Raw genomic sequence first — 17,090 nt, 5'->3', positions numbered from 1 at the left:
AAATCCCTGCAGATCGAATAGAAAGAAGTGATTATCACATTTGATAAATAAATGTGCTTTACTTTCAGATAGGCACTCTCATCAAAGTCAATATACATTGAGACTTTGTATGAAAATATATTAGTGTATTTATGCACACACTCCCATCTTGTTTTTTGGTTAGTACACCTTCTTTCCATCTTTCTCATCTATACCAGTTAACTATCTTATTTTGTGGTCTAAGTTTGTATATAATGTAACATATATAAGCGTAAAACTCACTACCAAGGGATATGGAAGATATGTGATAACCATGTCAAGTTATTTCATTAGTCTGTAAGGAAGAATCCTACCCTAGCAGGACAGTGGACTATTATTTTTCTTGTATTAAAAAACTGTTGCCACTGTGTAAATAGGTGCTTTATGTTCAGTACAAAGGCAGGGTCTTTGTCTCAAAATGCTTGCAATCTAAACAGGCAACATACACACACAAGATGGGGATGAGGATGGAATCTAGTCAGCCCAATAGATTTTCTGTCTCTTGAGGTCTGGTTGTTCTATTTCAAGCATGTAACAGGGAAGTATAACTAAGAATTATTGGTTATCAGTAAGCAGGAACATGTAGGCAAAATACCATGAGACTCCCTGACGGTAAAATCTACTAGACTGTGGGCTATCAATGTAAGGAACTTGGGGAAGCATCAAAATTTGGGTCATTTAAAATTGGAGAAGTCATGGCCACTAACAAATTACTGTAGGTAACCATCCAACATTATTAGATATTGTAGCCTTTTCCATCTCTAATTTCTTTGGCCCTTATCCTCCTCCATCCTAAGCACTCTCAACTCCCATTGACTCATTCAGTGGGAATTGAGGGCAGTCAACCCCTTCATGATGATGGCCTTTTGTCATGAGACTATAGGAATGAAAATGGCAATGCTTATAAATTAAAATGCAGAGTCAAGGCTGCTATGCTAAATTTTTATCACTTTTGCTTCTGAAGTATGTTGAAATCTGTTACTTGGAATGTTAGTGTGGATAGCATTAGGACCCCTAGTACAGCAGTTCAGGCTTCAGAGTATAGGCACAATATTAGCACACTTGGAGGAGTTCATTCTGGCTGAATATTGTAATGGTATCACTGTAATTAGTGATGAGCAGATCTATCTATTAAAATCTATGAGTTGGTCAGAAGGGAGAGTTTTAAAATTGTGGCAACCGCAAATGACGTAGGGACATTTTCTTCTTTTGTTCTGCTCATGTTAAGTTTCTTGACATTAATGTGAGTTCTGTTTTTCCTTGTTTTGGAGATCTTCTGTACTACTTTCCTCGGTGGGAGTTAATCTGCATGTGTCAAGAGAGTATCTGTCTGTGTGTGGCTCTCCTACTACACTATACTTCTTCAGTACTATAGGAGGTTTACCCACCCGTGCTGTGAGAGCAAGCAAATATATGTGCAAAGTGTTCACTGTCGCGAAAAAGTTCTTTCTTAAATAAAACCCCTTCTGTCAACATTTTTCCTCTCTTCTCTTGAATTTGGGTTGCTTCACTTCCCTCTCCCACCTCCATGATACAAGGGTTGAACAGATCTACTTGTTTCACCCCCGTGGGAAGTCATATTAAATCAAAAGGACAGGACTTCCACAACCACTCCAATACTCTTGGAGCAACACCCAACTGTGTTGTGGGAGCTGCATGTGGGAAGTGAACTGGAAGGAGGGGAGGACTCTACTTCTGCAAGTAATTCTGTGGGTTTTTTTCATATGTCCTATAAATGTATCTTCTGTTTTTCTTCATAGCAATGGTTCAGCTACATCAGAAGATCTTTTCTGGAAACTTGATGCACTGCAGATGTTTGTTTTCGATCTGCACTGGCCAGAACCAGAATTTGCCCATCATTTAGAGCAGAGACTTAAACTTATGGCCAGTGATATGATAGAGGCCTGCGTCAAAAGGTACAGTTATATTTTGAAATTGTCTGTTAAAAGTTGTAACACATTTGGAAATGAACATCTAGGAAATGTTAATGAGAACATCTAGATGTGTGATATCCATTTAGAATGCTGCTGCAAAGATCCTACCCCATCTCTTTGACCATGTCACTCATTTCTTTGTATCTCTGACTGACTCTTCTCTATTGCATCAAACATAAGCTGCTTGCCTTCACTTTTAAGGTCCTCAGTGTCCTGTCCCCACCTTACCTATTGTCTGTCATTCACTATTGAGATGTTAAATCCCACCTCCATTCGATCCATGATACCAGCCTCTGTCACCCGCTTCTTTGATTTTCAGACAAGTACCTTTATGCTTTCTCCCATATTACCTTTCATGCTTGGGAGGCGTTCCACACAAATAGCCACAAAGCCACCTCATTATCCTCCTTTAATATCCTCCTTTTCTGTGATCCCTACAGGAAGCTTGACAATGATGTGCTGAGACCACTGTCTATCACACTGACCAAATTGCCTCATTGGTTCATTGTACCCACCCCAACCCCTGTCTGTCTTTATCCATCTGGTGTCTCTTGTTTCATACTTAGATTGAAAGGTCTTTGGGCCAGGGCAAGGCTTTTTTTTCTGTGGAGTTTTTTTACAGCGCCGAACACAATGGGGTCCTGATCTACGAGTGGGACTCTAAGCGTTATGATAAAACAAATAATAAATAATAGAGCTATTTTGGGAGCCTGCAAAGACCACAAATCCCATCTCCTACTTTTGACCCTGAAGCATATAGCTACTATCAGTTGGGTGGTGTTTGTTTTTTAAAGTGAGTTTCTGGCCCTGTTCCTTTCAAAGGTAGGTTTGAACATGTAAACATCAATTAATGTAAACCAATCATTGGGATGAAAGTTTGTCATGGGGATTTTTACTGAATATTATAGGTTATTCATGACTTATCAATGATCATACATATAACCAAGACTAGCTTTGGGATTCTTGAAACCCATATTCACATATTCTTCAATTTTGGGGGTGACCCTATGCCAATTTAAAGCTGTAGGGGGCCTGTGCCCACCTGGGATACTGCTAATAGCAGTTGGTCAGCTACAGTCTCTCTCGGCTCCCTGTTGGCTACTTGAATGGCTCTTCTGGTGAATAGTTAGTGGGTCTCTAAGCTCAAGGAGAGGTGGCTACAAAGTATAAAGGGCACTATTGTTTTGTAGACTACTACGCATAGGTCTGAGAGCAAGAGACTTCTGCATTGCAGTCTTGGTTCTGACATTGACTGTGTGGTTTTCATCAAACCATGCAACCTTTCTGCCTCAGTATCCCCATCTGTAGAATTGGGATACTACTACTAAGATATATCACCGGGGGTTATAATGACTAAATAGCCAATATTTGTAAAACACAATTATATAAGTGCTGAAATTCACTAGGATGTACACAGATCCCTCGCAGATCTGGGTTGTAGTTTGAGTCTGTCCTAATAAATTATCTTGCTGACCTTCCTCTGAATTGAATCCTAAGGCTCTCATGCTACATAGTGGCAAGATCACAGTGGTCCAGTATATATGTTTATGGAAGAAAGTTGAGAAATACTTTTTGAAAGCCACCCAAAAATCCTAATAAAGATGGATCTGCATATTATCAAAGTCAAGTGAGGTGCCAAATGCTGTATTGATGGCAGATTGCACTGAGATGTACACTTCAAAGTGATAGAAAAGTGCAAGTACTTTTCAAACTTGCTAAAGTATCTACAAAATATGATTTCAGGCATCTTAAAGCACAAGCATAAATTATGTAAGCATAAGCTAGATATGGCTCATACATTATATTATGTGTTATATATAACTTTGATAAGTTATTATAACTGTTATCTGGATATATCTAACTAGAGCTGGGTTGAAAAACAAAAGCCTAATTTTATTTAAAAAATTAAAATGTCAACATTGTTTTCATTTTGATGTATTTGAAAAGGACCTATTTCTGATTTTATCAAATTTTGACATATTTTTAATATTTCTTAAAAAATCAGCTATAACATTATCAAAATGGTTGTTGACGTTTTTGTTTATTGAAACCCAATTTTTCTGTAAACAAAAATTTGATAACCATTTTTCTGATGTTTTAAATAAAAAAGTTGTTTTTAAAAAAAGCCTGAGTGTTTATGAAAAACAACATTTTTGACAAGGTAGATCAACAATTCTTCATGAAAAATTTTGCTTTCCAAAAAAGGCAATTTTTCAATTTAAAAAAAATCATTTGAAAAATATTGAACAGCTCTTAGTGCTGACCATAGTGGTTGAGATTTTAAAAGCCTAAACTATTTCTTTACAATAGTTTGCACAAATTGGTATTTAGAATGGCAAATTAACAATCACTAGCTCATGTACCTATTTCTCACGTGTTCATTACCGATTTTTCAGACAGAAATATGGAGGGTCACATGTGAAATGAGTCCAGATTCAAATTTTGTGGCTGCAGCTTGAAAACCCCCTTTTGAAAATAAACCTTTATTATGGCCAATTTTTAAGTCTGTGTTACTGCTTTCAAAGTGATAGGAAGATTTAAAACCATATGTCTAGTCTTGTTTGACAAGAAGGAACCTGAGATTAGTGGCCTAAAAGAAAATTGTTTTCACTTATCACTCCTTCTGTATCTAACTCAAAACCAACTCTTAGAAGATTTGCAGTCAAAAATTCTTGGTAGAGGAGAAATCTTTTGACACTGCAAATACGTAACATGACCAGCTTCCGTAAATAAATGAATTACATCTGTGGTCTTGAAAAAATATTCCACCACAAAGTGCAGGTGGTTCAAGGTTATTGACTGCCAATGTGAAATTGTGTCTGGCTGGTTAAAGAGCATGGAACCTACAGAATGCCTAAGAACCTACTATGGGTAGAAAATACGTCAAGCTCTAGTGTCATTGGAGAAAAGTGTCATAGTGTCACTGTACCAGGGAAATTACTTTTACTCACTGCTGACTCCAACAAATGTCATTTGACCAATGTCAGCTGCTTCACAAGACTTTTATGGACCCAACCAGGCCACCAGATATATATAAGAGGAGTATTGTGAACAATCCCACAGAAAATACTGTTGTATGAAAGAATTTGTCATCTGTTTATTCCAAGAAGATATATCTGGAATGCTGTCTCTAAGCAAGTTGGGCCGAGTATATTTAGAACTTTAAAGAAAAGCATTTTTATAGTAAATCAGAACTGGATCAGGTAATTGTAGCAGGGCATTGCTGTCATTACAAGCTGTCTCGGTTAGGAGGCAAGCTGCCACATGATGAACCTGCTACACCTTTTGAGTTGCTTTTGGCTTTGGTGTCAGGTACGATAGAGCTTGTTGCAGTAGGCAAATCTGGAAATGTCAAAGGCCTGATTATGAGATCTAGACTTCTTTCTTAATCAAATCAGATGGCTTCCAGGTGCATTGGCTTGATAAGATTCTCAGAAACAACTCATATGGCTTAGTCTTTAACATGATCATTGCCATTCTTCAGTAAATTCATCTCCAGTGGGGTAGATACATTATTCAGTAGCCCTCTATATGCCCACCATAGGGAATATTCTAATTCAGCTATGTTAAGCTTCACCTCAGCATGAGTTTCCATGTTCAAGATACCCGTAAATGGTCCCAAAACAGCAATAATATTGCAGCTGACACATGAGAAATCTTGTCACTCTCTCAAATCAAATGGAGAATCATACGAGGAAAGTTTTTTGGGGAGAGACTAACTGAAACTTGTAGGCTGATTTATATGAACTGTCTTAATGATTATAAGAATTATATTTCTCTAGTAGCATAGATGTTTGATTTAGACGTGTTTTTACATTCATATAATATAGGTCTGATTCTGATCTTTCAGTAAATTTTCTCAGATGTAACTCTATTGACTGCAGTGATGATGCTCCTGATTTACACCAGCATGAGAAGAGAGCCAGATCTTTGTGCATCTATCTTTGTTTTAATATGAAAGGAAATAATTTAACTCAGTTTTCTTTATTAAAGATTCTTTTTTTTAATTAAAACGGTAAGAGAATTTTTGAGTCATATGCATCAGAAGTGGGATCCTAACATGATAGAGGAGCTGTTATGTTTTAATGCAGAAGATCTAAATATTTCTTTGAGCTTTATATTTTTACTCTTAAAAATTGTTCACAGATAATGGATTAGGAAGCATATTGTTAAATATTATGTTTTTGCCTACTGGTCATTATTTAGCTAAATCAAAGCAGAACCTTGAGATTACTGTCACTGTCATGTTCTATTGAACAGATGAATATTTTACTCTACTGCTTCTAGTATTGTGTTTCTACATGCTTCCACCTGGTGCTCAGACTTAATTTTTAAATTAACACATTTAGTGTTTTGCTTTTACACATCAGTTGTCTGGAATTATGACAGACTTTCATGTTGTGAATTCATGTTTAAATAAATAGAACAAGAATTGCATTTGAACTCAAGCTGCAAAAGACAAACAAATCAATGGACTTGCGCATTCCTGCGTCTGTGTGTACGATGTTTAACGTTTTAGTCGATGCCAAAAAGCAAACTGCTAAACTCTGCATTCTGGATGGTGGGCAAGAGGTAGGTAGAATTGTGTATGTTTAGATTAATCAGGGGTGTCTAGCACTGTGGACTGTCTTTACTAGATTCATTAAAATAGCTTTGATTTTTTTTATTAGTGAATTTTGTCTTCTGAAATGTATCACATACTTACATAAACAAAATTAAAACTATCTGAGTCACTCAGGGTGCAAACCGCCCCCCATTATTCCATCCAAATGGATAGAGGAATGCTCATAATTTCTGTGTTTGGGGGACACCAGAGGGATTTTGCATTATCCATCCCAGATCTTCTCCTGAGTTGCATCTGAGAACCACCCTTGCTTATGACAGTGTCTTAATAGCACAACTGAGCCAAAGCCTCGGTCTTTACAGTAAACTGTTCAACTGATTAGATTTATATTTAATTGGTTCCTTTAATGCTCTGGCTGGCATTTGCACCAACATGTACACTTGAAAAATTTTAACTAGAGGAGAGAAATCATTGAGTACAATTATTAACCTTTAACATTTGCTCTTCCAGAACCTGTGTAGAGGCCACTGTTTGGGTGCTGTACAAATGGGGCTGTAGAGAGAGACTCTACAGTGGGGCAATGGCCCATGCTTTTTGAGTGAATATATATCCATACTTGGCTACTGCCCCATCTTCTATTTGAATACAGAATACTCCCATTCCTGTCAGGAATATTCTGTGCAGTGGTGAGGGAATGATAGTGGTCTCTAGGTAATCCAGAATACTGATGCACAACTAATATTGCTTTTGCAATGTTGATGTACATGTGTGGTGGTGGTGGTGATGTAGTTTTGTTTGTTTGGGTTTTGGTGGGGGAGGGAAACCAGTTGTCAGAATTTGACACCAAGAATTATTCCTGCCTTGTGCAGAAATATATTTATCACACCATTGATACAGGCAGTTTTATTTTTATTTTATTCAGCCATATCATTTCTGTTGATTGCCCTTTTGTGTTGTCTTGGTGGATGTGCTCCTCATTTCCTTAGCTCATCTATTTAAGTTAGCATTTTAGCCATAATTAATTTTCCATTTTCCTGTTCTTCCCCATCCTCTGCTTTTTCTACTTTGATTTTCCATGATTTGATCCAGTTTGCTGGTCAGTGGGTAAGTGCCTTTCATTTTAGAAACTACTTGTTCTTTGTGAATTGTCTATGTTCATTGCTTGTTATAAACTACCTATTGCTGCTCCTGCTCATTCAACAACATGGAGCAGAGGGATTTCCTCTGCTGTTTGAACTTGCTAGGCAGTGATCATTCACCAGATGCCAAGTTTCTTCTCACCCCATCCAGCTGAAATCGCTGTTCAGGCTGGTTCCAGAAATTTCTTCTGTTTGTCTTCTGCCCCGCTCCAGGCAGATGCCTTCAGAGCCTCCTGGAGCAGAACACACAAAAATGTGCAGGAAGTACTCTGAGCATGGCTATGCAGTTATACTATGACTTGTTCTTGGTGCCACAGTTGTGATGTCTCTCTCGTGCCCTTTCAAGACTGACTGAGTCGGACAGCTTTGGAATCTCCCTCGCCTCAATGCAGAGGAGCATGTCAAACCAAGACCAATAGCATCAGAGCCAATCCAAGAGACTTCAGCCCCTCTTCACCTCATCCCATAGTAGTGAGTCCACCTCTACCCCTACTTGTTGTTCAGACAATGTCCTGAAAATAGGCCTCCCACCTTCTTCTCAGGGAAGGCAGCACTTCCATGAAGGCCTTTCACACAGAAGATAAACAGTCCCACTCTCTCCATCCATTCCATTCCACTTCCCTTCTCATGCACTGCCAGCCAGATACCCTCACAGCCATCAGAGCTCCAGTCCTTGCGAAAGGGCTCTTCAGAAATCTTCCTGTGCTGCTGCCATGTGGCACTGCAGTCTCCAGAGCTCCAGCCTCCCTTCATCATCCTCTCTCAGCAGCAGAGTAGGGAACTGTCTCAGGTTCTTACTCTGAAAGCACGAGACTTCCTTGAAGAAAAGATACAAAACAGCTCTTCAAGTTATCAGCATGACCCAGAATACCTCATGCTTCTTTGGCATCCTTTCTTTGAATTCAGGATGTATGCAAGAGCCTGGCATCTCAATGCATCTGCATGGAAAGTTAAAAATTAATCTTAATCTTGCCACCAAGGAAAACAAAAAAGTTCTTAAATTTTGCCACAAGTTCAAGGCATCATCACATATCATGGATGCTTTCTCAATAAGGGCTTTTTAATATCAATTTATCTAATTTCTCCCTTTCCCAAGGGTCCTTTGAAATATAGGAAAGTATGTGTCCTCCTTAATACTCATATCCGCACCCTAGTGTCTAAGGTCTTGGTACTGTCCTCCTCAACCTTCAAATGACCCTTTACCTTGTCCTGTGTTTTCTTACTTCCTTCTAAGGCAAGGTCTTTCATCAGAGTCTGTAAAAGCATTTTTGAAAGGCCACTCTCAAGGTAATCAGAGAGGAGGTGAGGGAATTAAATTCATCCCTTACCAACCTTTTTGTTACGGTACTGTCTCACCTGAAACAAAAATTTGACCATGTAGTTCCTCTGTCTGGAGTGTAAATTAGATTCTAATTCTCTCTTTTTCTCCCTTTCAAACATGTGACCACAGTTCTTTTAGATTTCCTCTCATTCTGATTACATCAGTCAGACAAGTTGGAGACACCACGGCCCTTTCCTATAATGAGTCTTTTCAGATTTGTCATAAAAATGAAGCTGGCCTCAGAATCGTCTCAAGAAGTCTCCAGTTCAGGAAATTCTCACCATGTAAGTCAAGAAATGCATGCCCTGGCTTTTGTCTATTTGCTCAAACTCACAAGGAGAAGTTTGGCATGGTTTGGATGTGGCCTGAACCATTCTGTTCTGGTTAAATAGAGCTCATCCATTCAGACAGTCAGATGCCTTCTTCATGGGTGGCCAAGTTTCCTAGAAAGGATTTGTGTGATGTCATACCCAGGTGGTTAAAATCTTGTATATTTTCCACATATCAGTCCACAGTGCAAGTTCCTCCAACAGCACCCCCAGTCCATTCTGCTGTGGATATAGCCATCTCATGGGTTGAAAGGAAAAGGATTAGAACAAGACAGCTGTGTTTCCTAGCAGTTTTTACCACTTTTCTAGGAGCTTCAAGCTTGACTTGTCAACTTCATCAGATGCCACTTTGGGCTGTTGGATGCTGAATGCTATCACTTCTCTGTCCTTCTGAACTGAGGTTCAGTGGGTGCTACTCCTAAGAGTCCTTGTCTTCAGCCTGTCAAATGATTGGGCGCCTAAAGAGACATTTTTTTTCTGTAACAAAACACTTGAGAATCTGAGGCCAGATGTGAAAAATCCACACCCCTGAGCGACATAGTTATACCGACCTAACCTCCTGTGTAGACAGCACTATATCAACAGGAGAACTTCTCCTGCCAACCTGGCTACCACCTCTTGGGGAGGTGGATAAACTACGCTGATGGGAGATGCTCTCCCATAAGCATAGTAGTGCCTTCACTAAAGCGCTACAGCAGCACAGTTGCCCCACTAAAGTACTGTACATGAAGCCAAGCCCTGAAGCTTTTTCAGCTTTTAATAGTTTTTGTTATTGAAGTTAATTGGTTTTAAACCTATTTTCAAACATTGTAACTTACATTCTGTAGGACTTTCAGCGTTATCTAGTAACATTTTTTATTTTGAGAATGATAAACAGCTACAGAAGAATCAAGCTGAAGAAACTGCTGGGACCAAGGCAGCTGGAGGAGAGCTGCAGCTGGGCAGGGAGAAACAAACAGACTTGGGTTGGTCACTGTGTAGCTTAGTTCGAACAGCAGAGGAAATGCCATTGAACTAGGTTGTTGAATGCTTCACAGAAAATTATATACTCTCATTACCCTGTCATGCTTGTAAAGGAAAGAAGGCAGGCATTATTCTTTAACTATTCCTTAACCTGGGAAAACTGAATAGTGGCATGTATTGAGGCTAATGCTTCTTAGTATATTTATTAATGGTGGACAGCAAGTTGGTGAACTTTGTCAATGACTCCAAGGTAATTTTGATTAATAAATCCAAAAAGGATCCTGATTAACCCCAGAAGGATTAAAACTCTTCATGCGGTTTGGCAGTAAAAGACCAGAGGAAATGTAATATAAATACACACTGGCAATAGTAGTTTAAATTCATAAATTGGTGGGATATTGATTTCCAAGACGCCTCCAAGGAAAAAGACTTGGGATTCACCAGTGATAACAGTAAAAATGTTAGTCCAATGTGCTGCAGCAGTTTAATAAAAAACAAATAGGATACTTAAGTGCACATAAATGGAACAAAAAATAATAAAGATTATACTATAAATATTGAACAAGGGTGTGGTTAGGTGTAACTTCAGAATGTAAACTCATCACCACAGGAATTGGGAGAGAATTCCTCTCTTTACCAAATGCAATAATGCACAGGTGGCCAAGTGCAGTATAAGTATTTTTTAGGGCTGTCAATTAATCACAGTTAACTCATGTGATTAAAAAAAAATCATGATTTAAAAAATGAATCACAATTAATACCACTGTTAAACAATAGAATACCAATTTAAATTTATTAAATATTTTGGGATGTTTTTCTGCATTTTCAAATATATTTATTTCTATTACAACCCGCAATACAAAGTTTACAGTGCTCACTTGATATTATTATTTTTATTACCAATATTTGCACTGTAAAAATGATAAACAAAGAAACAGTATTTTTTCAATTCACGTCGTACAAGTACTGTAGTGCAATCTCTTTATCGTGAAAGTGTAACTTACAAATGTAGATTTTTTTGTTACATAACTGCACTCAAAAACAAAACAATGTAAAACTTTAGAACCTACAAGTCCACTTAGTCCTATTTCTTGTTCAGCCAATTGCTAAGACAAACAAGTTGGTTTACATTTACAGGAGATCATGCTGCCTGCTTCTTATTTACAATGTCACCTGAAAGTGAGAACAGGCATCTGCATAGCACTGTTTGTAGCCAATGTTGCAAGGTATTTACGTGCCAGATATGCTAAACATAAGTATGCCACTTCATGCTTCGGCCACCATTCCAGAGGACATACTTCCATGCTGATGATGCTCATTAAAAAAAAGTGTTAATTAAATTTGTGACTGAACTCCTTGGGGGATAATTGTATGTCTCCTATTCTGTTTTACCCACATTCTGCCATATATTTCATGTTATAGCAGTCTCGGATGATGACCCAACACACGTTGTTCATTTTAAGTACACTTTCACCGCAGATTTGACAAAACGCAAAGAAAGTACCAAGGTGAGATTTCTAAAAATAGCTGCAGCACTCAACCCAAGGTTTAAGAATCTGAAGTGCTATCCAGAATCTGAGGGGGACAAGGTGGGGAACATGCTTTCAGAACTCTTAAAAGAGGAACACTCCAATGCAGAAACTACAGAATCTGAACCACCAAAAAAGAAATCAACCTTTTGCTGGTGGCATCCAACTCAGATAATGAAAATGAACGTGTGACGGTCTGCTCTGCTTTGGATCATTATTGAGCAGAACTTGTCATCAGCATTAATGCATGTCCTGTGGAATGATGATTGAAGCATGAAGGGACATATGAATCTTCAGCGCATCTGGCATGTAAATGTCTTGCGATGCCAGCTACAACAGTGCCATGTGAATGCCTTTTCTCACTTTCAGGTGACATTGTAAACAAGAAGCAGGCAGCATTATCTCCTGCAAATTGTAACCAAACTTGTTTGTCTGAGCGATTGGTTGAACAAGAAGTAGGACTGAGTCAACTTGTAGGCTCTAAAGTTTTACATTGTTTTTATTTTTGAATGCAGTTATTTTTGTACATAATTCTACATTTCTAAGTTCAACTGTCATGATAAAGAGATTACACTACAGTACTTGTATTGGGCGAATTGAAAAATACTATTTCTTTTGTTTTTTACAGTGCAAATATTTGTAATAAAAATAAAGTGAGCACTATACACATTGTATTCTGTCTTGTAATTGAAATCAATATATTTGAAAATGTAGAAAACATCCAAAAATATTTAAATAAATGGTATTCTATTATTGTTTAACAGTGTGATTAATCGCACGATTAACCGTGATTAATTTTTTTAATATTTGACAGCCCTAGCATTTTTGTCTTCCTCCAAATGATGAGCTTATTATCACGGTCAGAATCAAGATACCACACCTGAAGGACCAGTGGTCTGGTCAAGAAAGGGAAATCTTATATGTTCTTAGCTCAGGGTAAATTCACCACAGCTGAAAATAGTCTCCCTATTGACACTCTATGGACCTCCTTTTGCTGCAGTTTGTCACATTTTTTTTTAGAAGAAAATATCCCAGAGCCATTGGGGAAGGGATGCCACATTTTGCAATGTCTCCTTCGGGGATCTCGGGAGTGATGCTAGGAGATTCTGTTGAGCATGCTCAAATTAGTTCAGTTCTGTAAATCGCTTTGTCTACCCTCCCAGCCCCTAAATGGACAATACATCAGCCAAGGAAGAATTTTAAAATGACCAAAGGTGTGTTATTTTTCTGACTTTCTATTCCTTCATCCATTCAGAGAGAATCATTTATACTATCCATTGGTCTCACTAGGGAGAGTTTGGAGAGGTGGAGGCCAAATGTTGCCATAAATATCTCTTACAGATAATTTCCGAAACTGGACTGTTGGGCAAAGATCATGCATGCAGCATTGCCAACATTCACAGTTGTACTGCAAGTTTGTAGTGTTTGATGTTTCTCTTGAAGCTCCAGCTTCTGAGTCAAATGATTACATGAGAACCTCAGCCTAAAAAAAAAAAAAAAAGTTTATAGCCCTCATGGTTGCAGAGAAAAACTTGAAAACATTAACCTTAAAAGTTCCAAAACCAGGAAGCAAATAAAATAACCCCAATTCTTTTATTAAAAAATATCTCATTCTCTGAGGATCTTGTATCAAGCTTTTTGAATGCTTGGGGTTGCCTGAGCTCCCTTCTCTCAACTTATTCCTATGAGAGTTACTTTAGTCAGCAATAGATTAACTCCCAATTCCTGCAAAATCATAGGTGATCAGGATGGTGGTGGGATAGGAGAATGGAGGGAAATGAAAACATAAGGATTTGAGGCATTAGAAGTGGAGGTCATTTGCATGAACTTTTGGTTAACTCTGCAACTGTCAGCTGTTTCACTAAAGTTGAGGAGATTGTGTAGGAGGAATGGGGTGACATCTGTGATAAATCAATTTTTGGATACTTCTGCTGGAGAGGCAGGATCTATGGTCTGCTGGGATTGCATAACAACAAAAGACACTGACTATTTTGGCTGAATTGGGTCCTTAAAGTGTCAACAAAATTTTATGCTGTTCAAAAAATTAATAATTCCCCTCTTGGATGTAGGGTGAAGGCCAACAACTTGTCCGTACTGCTGCCACAGAAAGCTTCTCTGTGTATTTGCCTTAGGTTCATTCACTCTTCAGAGTGAATGAGATGTGCATTGGGATCTGCATGAGGCATATATTCAATTATTTGCATTTTTAAAGGGAGATTTTTTTTTAAATATTGATTCAACATACAATAAAAAGTACTTGGGGCACTGAGAAGTTACATAACCTAGCCCTATGCTCCTTTAATTTGAATGTGGATACAGTAAGTATTTATTGTTTGGAAAATCATTTCCTGAGCATATTAAGCAGATCCAATTTAATGTTTTGATTTGTATGGAAACTTTCAGACAGAAGAAAAATGGCCTTCAAAAACTTACATCTTAGAAAACTATTCATCTGGCAGCTGCTAAGCTAGGCTAGTGTTTATGTTGACCTCAGTACTTTTACTCCAAGCATTATGTTATTAGCTGTTCCAAGTAGCCTTGAATTATCAAGATAGGGTTAGTCTTTACAAGTCACATTTTTGTGAAGTGGCTATTGAGGACAATCTTTGCTGTCAGATAAATGTTTTTAAAGGAAGAATTACTATTTAAATTGATGTCCCTTCACTGCAGAATAGGAGTCCTAGCTCCTGTTAATTTCAGGATGGAACTCTGTAGTATTATCTAAAGAAAGCATAAAAGTCTTTCAGATTTATTTTAAATAGCACCTACTTAAAAACATCTTTTTTCATGAAAAAGCAGGGGGAAAAAAGCTATGGAGAATGAGGACTGTTTTATTATGCCTTCTGTGGACTATTAATTTGTTACCATCTATTCAGCTTTGTTGATGAAATTTTAATTTTGTCCTTGCTTGAGCATAATGTAAGGTTTGTATAAACTGCAGCTCACTAAGCTGACAAAAAGGCCCTTTTAGAATGAACAATTGGGAGCTCATTTTATTTCTAGAGGACATTTAAAATAACTTATGAATGAGAGTTGTCAGACATGAAATGCTGTATTAATTAAATCTTTTTCTAGTCCTTTTGCTTCTCCAGCTATACCAATCCTTTAGAAAAAAAAATACATGGCCACCTTAATTATAGAGGAGAAGACAAAAAGTATCCTTCACATTCCTTCGCCTGAATAAGAATAAGAACTCAATTCATCTAAATAATAACCCTATTAGCTGCTTAACTCAACAGTATACATGGGAAAATTTTCAACACAGAATGTAAGAAAGTGTTGATTGGGTGGATCGTTTTCAATGTTTTGTTCTTCTGATGTTCAAAATGATAATTTTAAGTGAATCTGATCTGTCAGGGTTAGCAGCTTTGTACAATTTATGACTTATGACAAAAGTGTTGTGTTCATATACACATTAATGCTTTCTTTGTCTTTTAAAACACAGCAACAATACCATTCAAAAATAGATGACTTGATTGAAGAAACTGTTAAAGAAATTATTTCACTTCTCGTTTCAAAGGTAAACATATTTAGATTTTGATTGGTAGTAGAATGGCAAACACATTTTAAATCACGGGCTGTGAGAAATGTCCTTAGAATGCATTTCATTCTATATTTTCTACAATGTGATTGGACAAATATGATTTTTAAATATCGATCACCCAATTTATCACAAATGTTACAGAATTAAATTGGTAAGACCCTCATCCGGAGAAAGCTTTCTGAGTAGTTTGCTAATCAGAGTAGTTTTTCTTTTGTTTATATTGCAGCTCCTTCATGACTACTGGCAGCCAGTAGCACCAACACCTCTGAGTATATTAACATTGTATCTCTGAGTACGTTAACATTGACTTTATTAATTGTGTCTTTATTTCCTTGCTTGTTTCATTGTGCACATAAAGAAAACTTTCTGTCCACTTTTAAATACAATTTAAATCACTTTTCAATTTAGAAATGGGCCACACAAAAAATCTGAATAACATTTTTGTTCACTTTTCCTTTATCCTAAATACTTAGAGGATGTTTTTAAGTGCAGCAAGATTAAATAATATTTTTATTATTGTAGCACCACTTAGGATCCTAAAGTGCTTCACAAAATACACAGTAGGAGGGGGGGAAAACCCTCAACCACAGACAGGTCCACGAACAGTAAAGAAAACAGCAAATAGTATTGGGAAAGTATATAGCTTTTAAAATAAATGTTCTCCTGTTTTAAATACATCTGTGTACTTTAAACAGCTAATGCATACCAGAGGTGTCAGCTTTTCAGGATTAGGATAAAAGATTTATAAGTATATGGTGCCTTAATTGATTAATGAGGAACCAAGAAAGAATACTATACAGACCTCCATTATGACTTTGTCTTCTCTTGCTCACAACTTCCTGAAATTTTTTCCCTTTTAACCAACATCTCTCATACTTGGGCATAAGCCAAAGATGGACTTTTTTTGGAAATTTGAGCAAAATGTGTTCACCCATGGTTGGATTATGTGAAGGCACAAAAATATTTTTTTTTCTTTTGTAAAGAGATTTAAATATTTTGAATGCATACATAATTTTAAAATGGCTGAACTTTACAAGTGGAAGCATTACATGAAGTTAATCCTCACTGAGGACTCATCTCTCCGGTAAATGTTTGTATGTAAAGAGAGAGAGAGAGAGAACTCCTATAAAAGTAATTCTTCTTTAAATTAAAGTGTATTTAATATTTGCGACTAAGTGGTGGGCATATAGAATAGAATCAGAAGCAGTATTTGTTGTGGACATATGGAAGGAGAGTTCTGAGTAACATAGCCAATCAAAGCAGAAAAATTTGCAAAATCAGTTTTTTTTTAAAGAAAGTTTATTGAGGCTGCAGGCAACACAACTGGATTCTGCGAGTTGTTCTTCATTGGATTATACTTCCATTCTGAAATGAACTGATGACCAAAAGTATGCCAATGAAGTAGTCATTTGAAGCTGATGGGGAATTGAAACCTCTAATTGTGTCTACATTAGCCTTTTTTGGGATAACTCCCACTATGCATTGTCATTGGTGTATCTCCACCAGCAGTAGCAATGATGGGAGCACTAGTGTAGACGGGGCACAGGCATATTTACCACTATATCATTGATGCCATTGATACATTGGTGGTAATGCAGCAGCAGGTGATTTCCCATAAAAAGTTTAGTGTAGACAAGCTATAAAAGGGTAATGTAGTACCCCGGAGAAGAAGGAAAGAAGACTCTCACACAACCTCTCATTAACATTTTTTCTGTAACTTTTTACAAGATATTCAAGGCCACTGCCTCA

General features: G+C 37.4%; 1 protein-coding gene across 5 annotated transcripts in view; it reads left to right on the top strand.

Annotated features, from left to right (window-relative positions):
• Nucleotides 1–17,090, top strand: part of CADPS2 (calcium dependent secretion activator 2) — a 530,263-nt gene that overhangs the window by 453,139 nt on the left and 60,034 nt on the right. For all 5 annotated transcript variants that reach the window (XM_039510109.1, XM_039510118.1, XM_039510136.1 and 2 more), the window contains 4 exons: nt 1,779–1,934; nt 6,377–6,524; nt 7,606–7,620; nt 15,243–15,317. In XM_039510109.1, coding sequence (XP_039366043.1) covers nt 1,779–1,934; nt 6,377–6,524; nt 7,606–7,620; nt 15,243–15,317 — 394 coding nt within the window. The remainder of the gene's footprint in view (nt 1–1,778; nt 1,935–6,376; nt 6,525–7,605; nt 7,621–15,242; nt 15,318–17,090) is intronic.

Source organism: Mauremys reevesii, linkage group 1 (assembly GCF_016161935.1).
Source record: "Mauremys reevesii isolate NIE-2019 linkage group 1, ASM1616193v1, whole genome shotgun sequence".
NCBI classification, from domain to species: domain Eukaryota; kingdom Metazoa; phylum Chordata; order Testudines; family Geoemydidae; genus Mauremys; species Mauremys reevesii.
The sequence above is the reverse complement of the archived record's forward strand: the minus strand, read 5'-3'. Positions and strand labels throughout refer to the sequence as shown.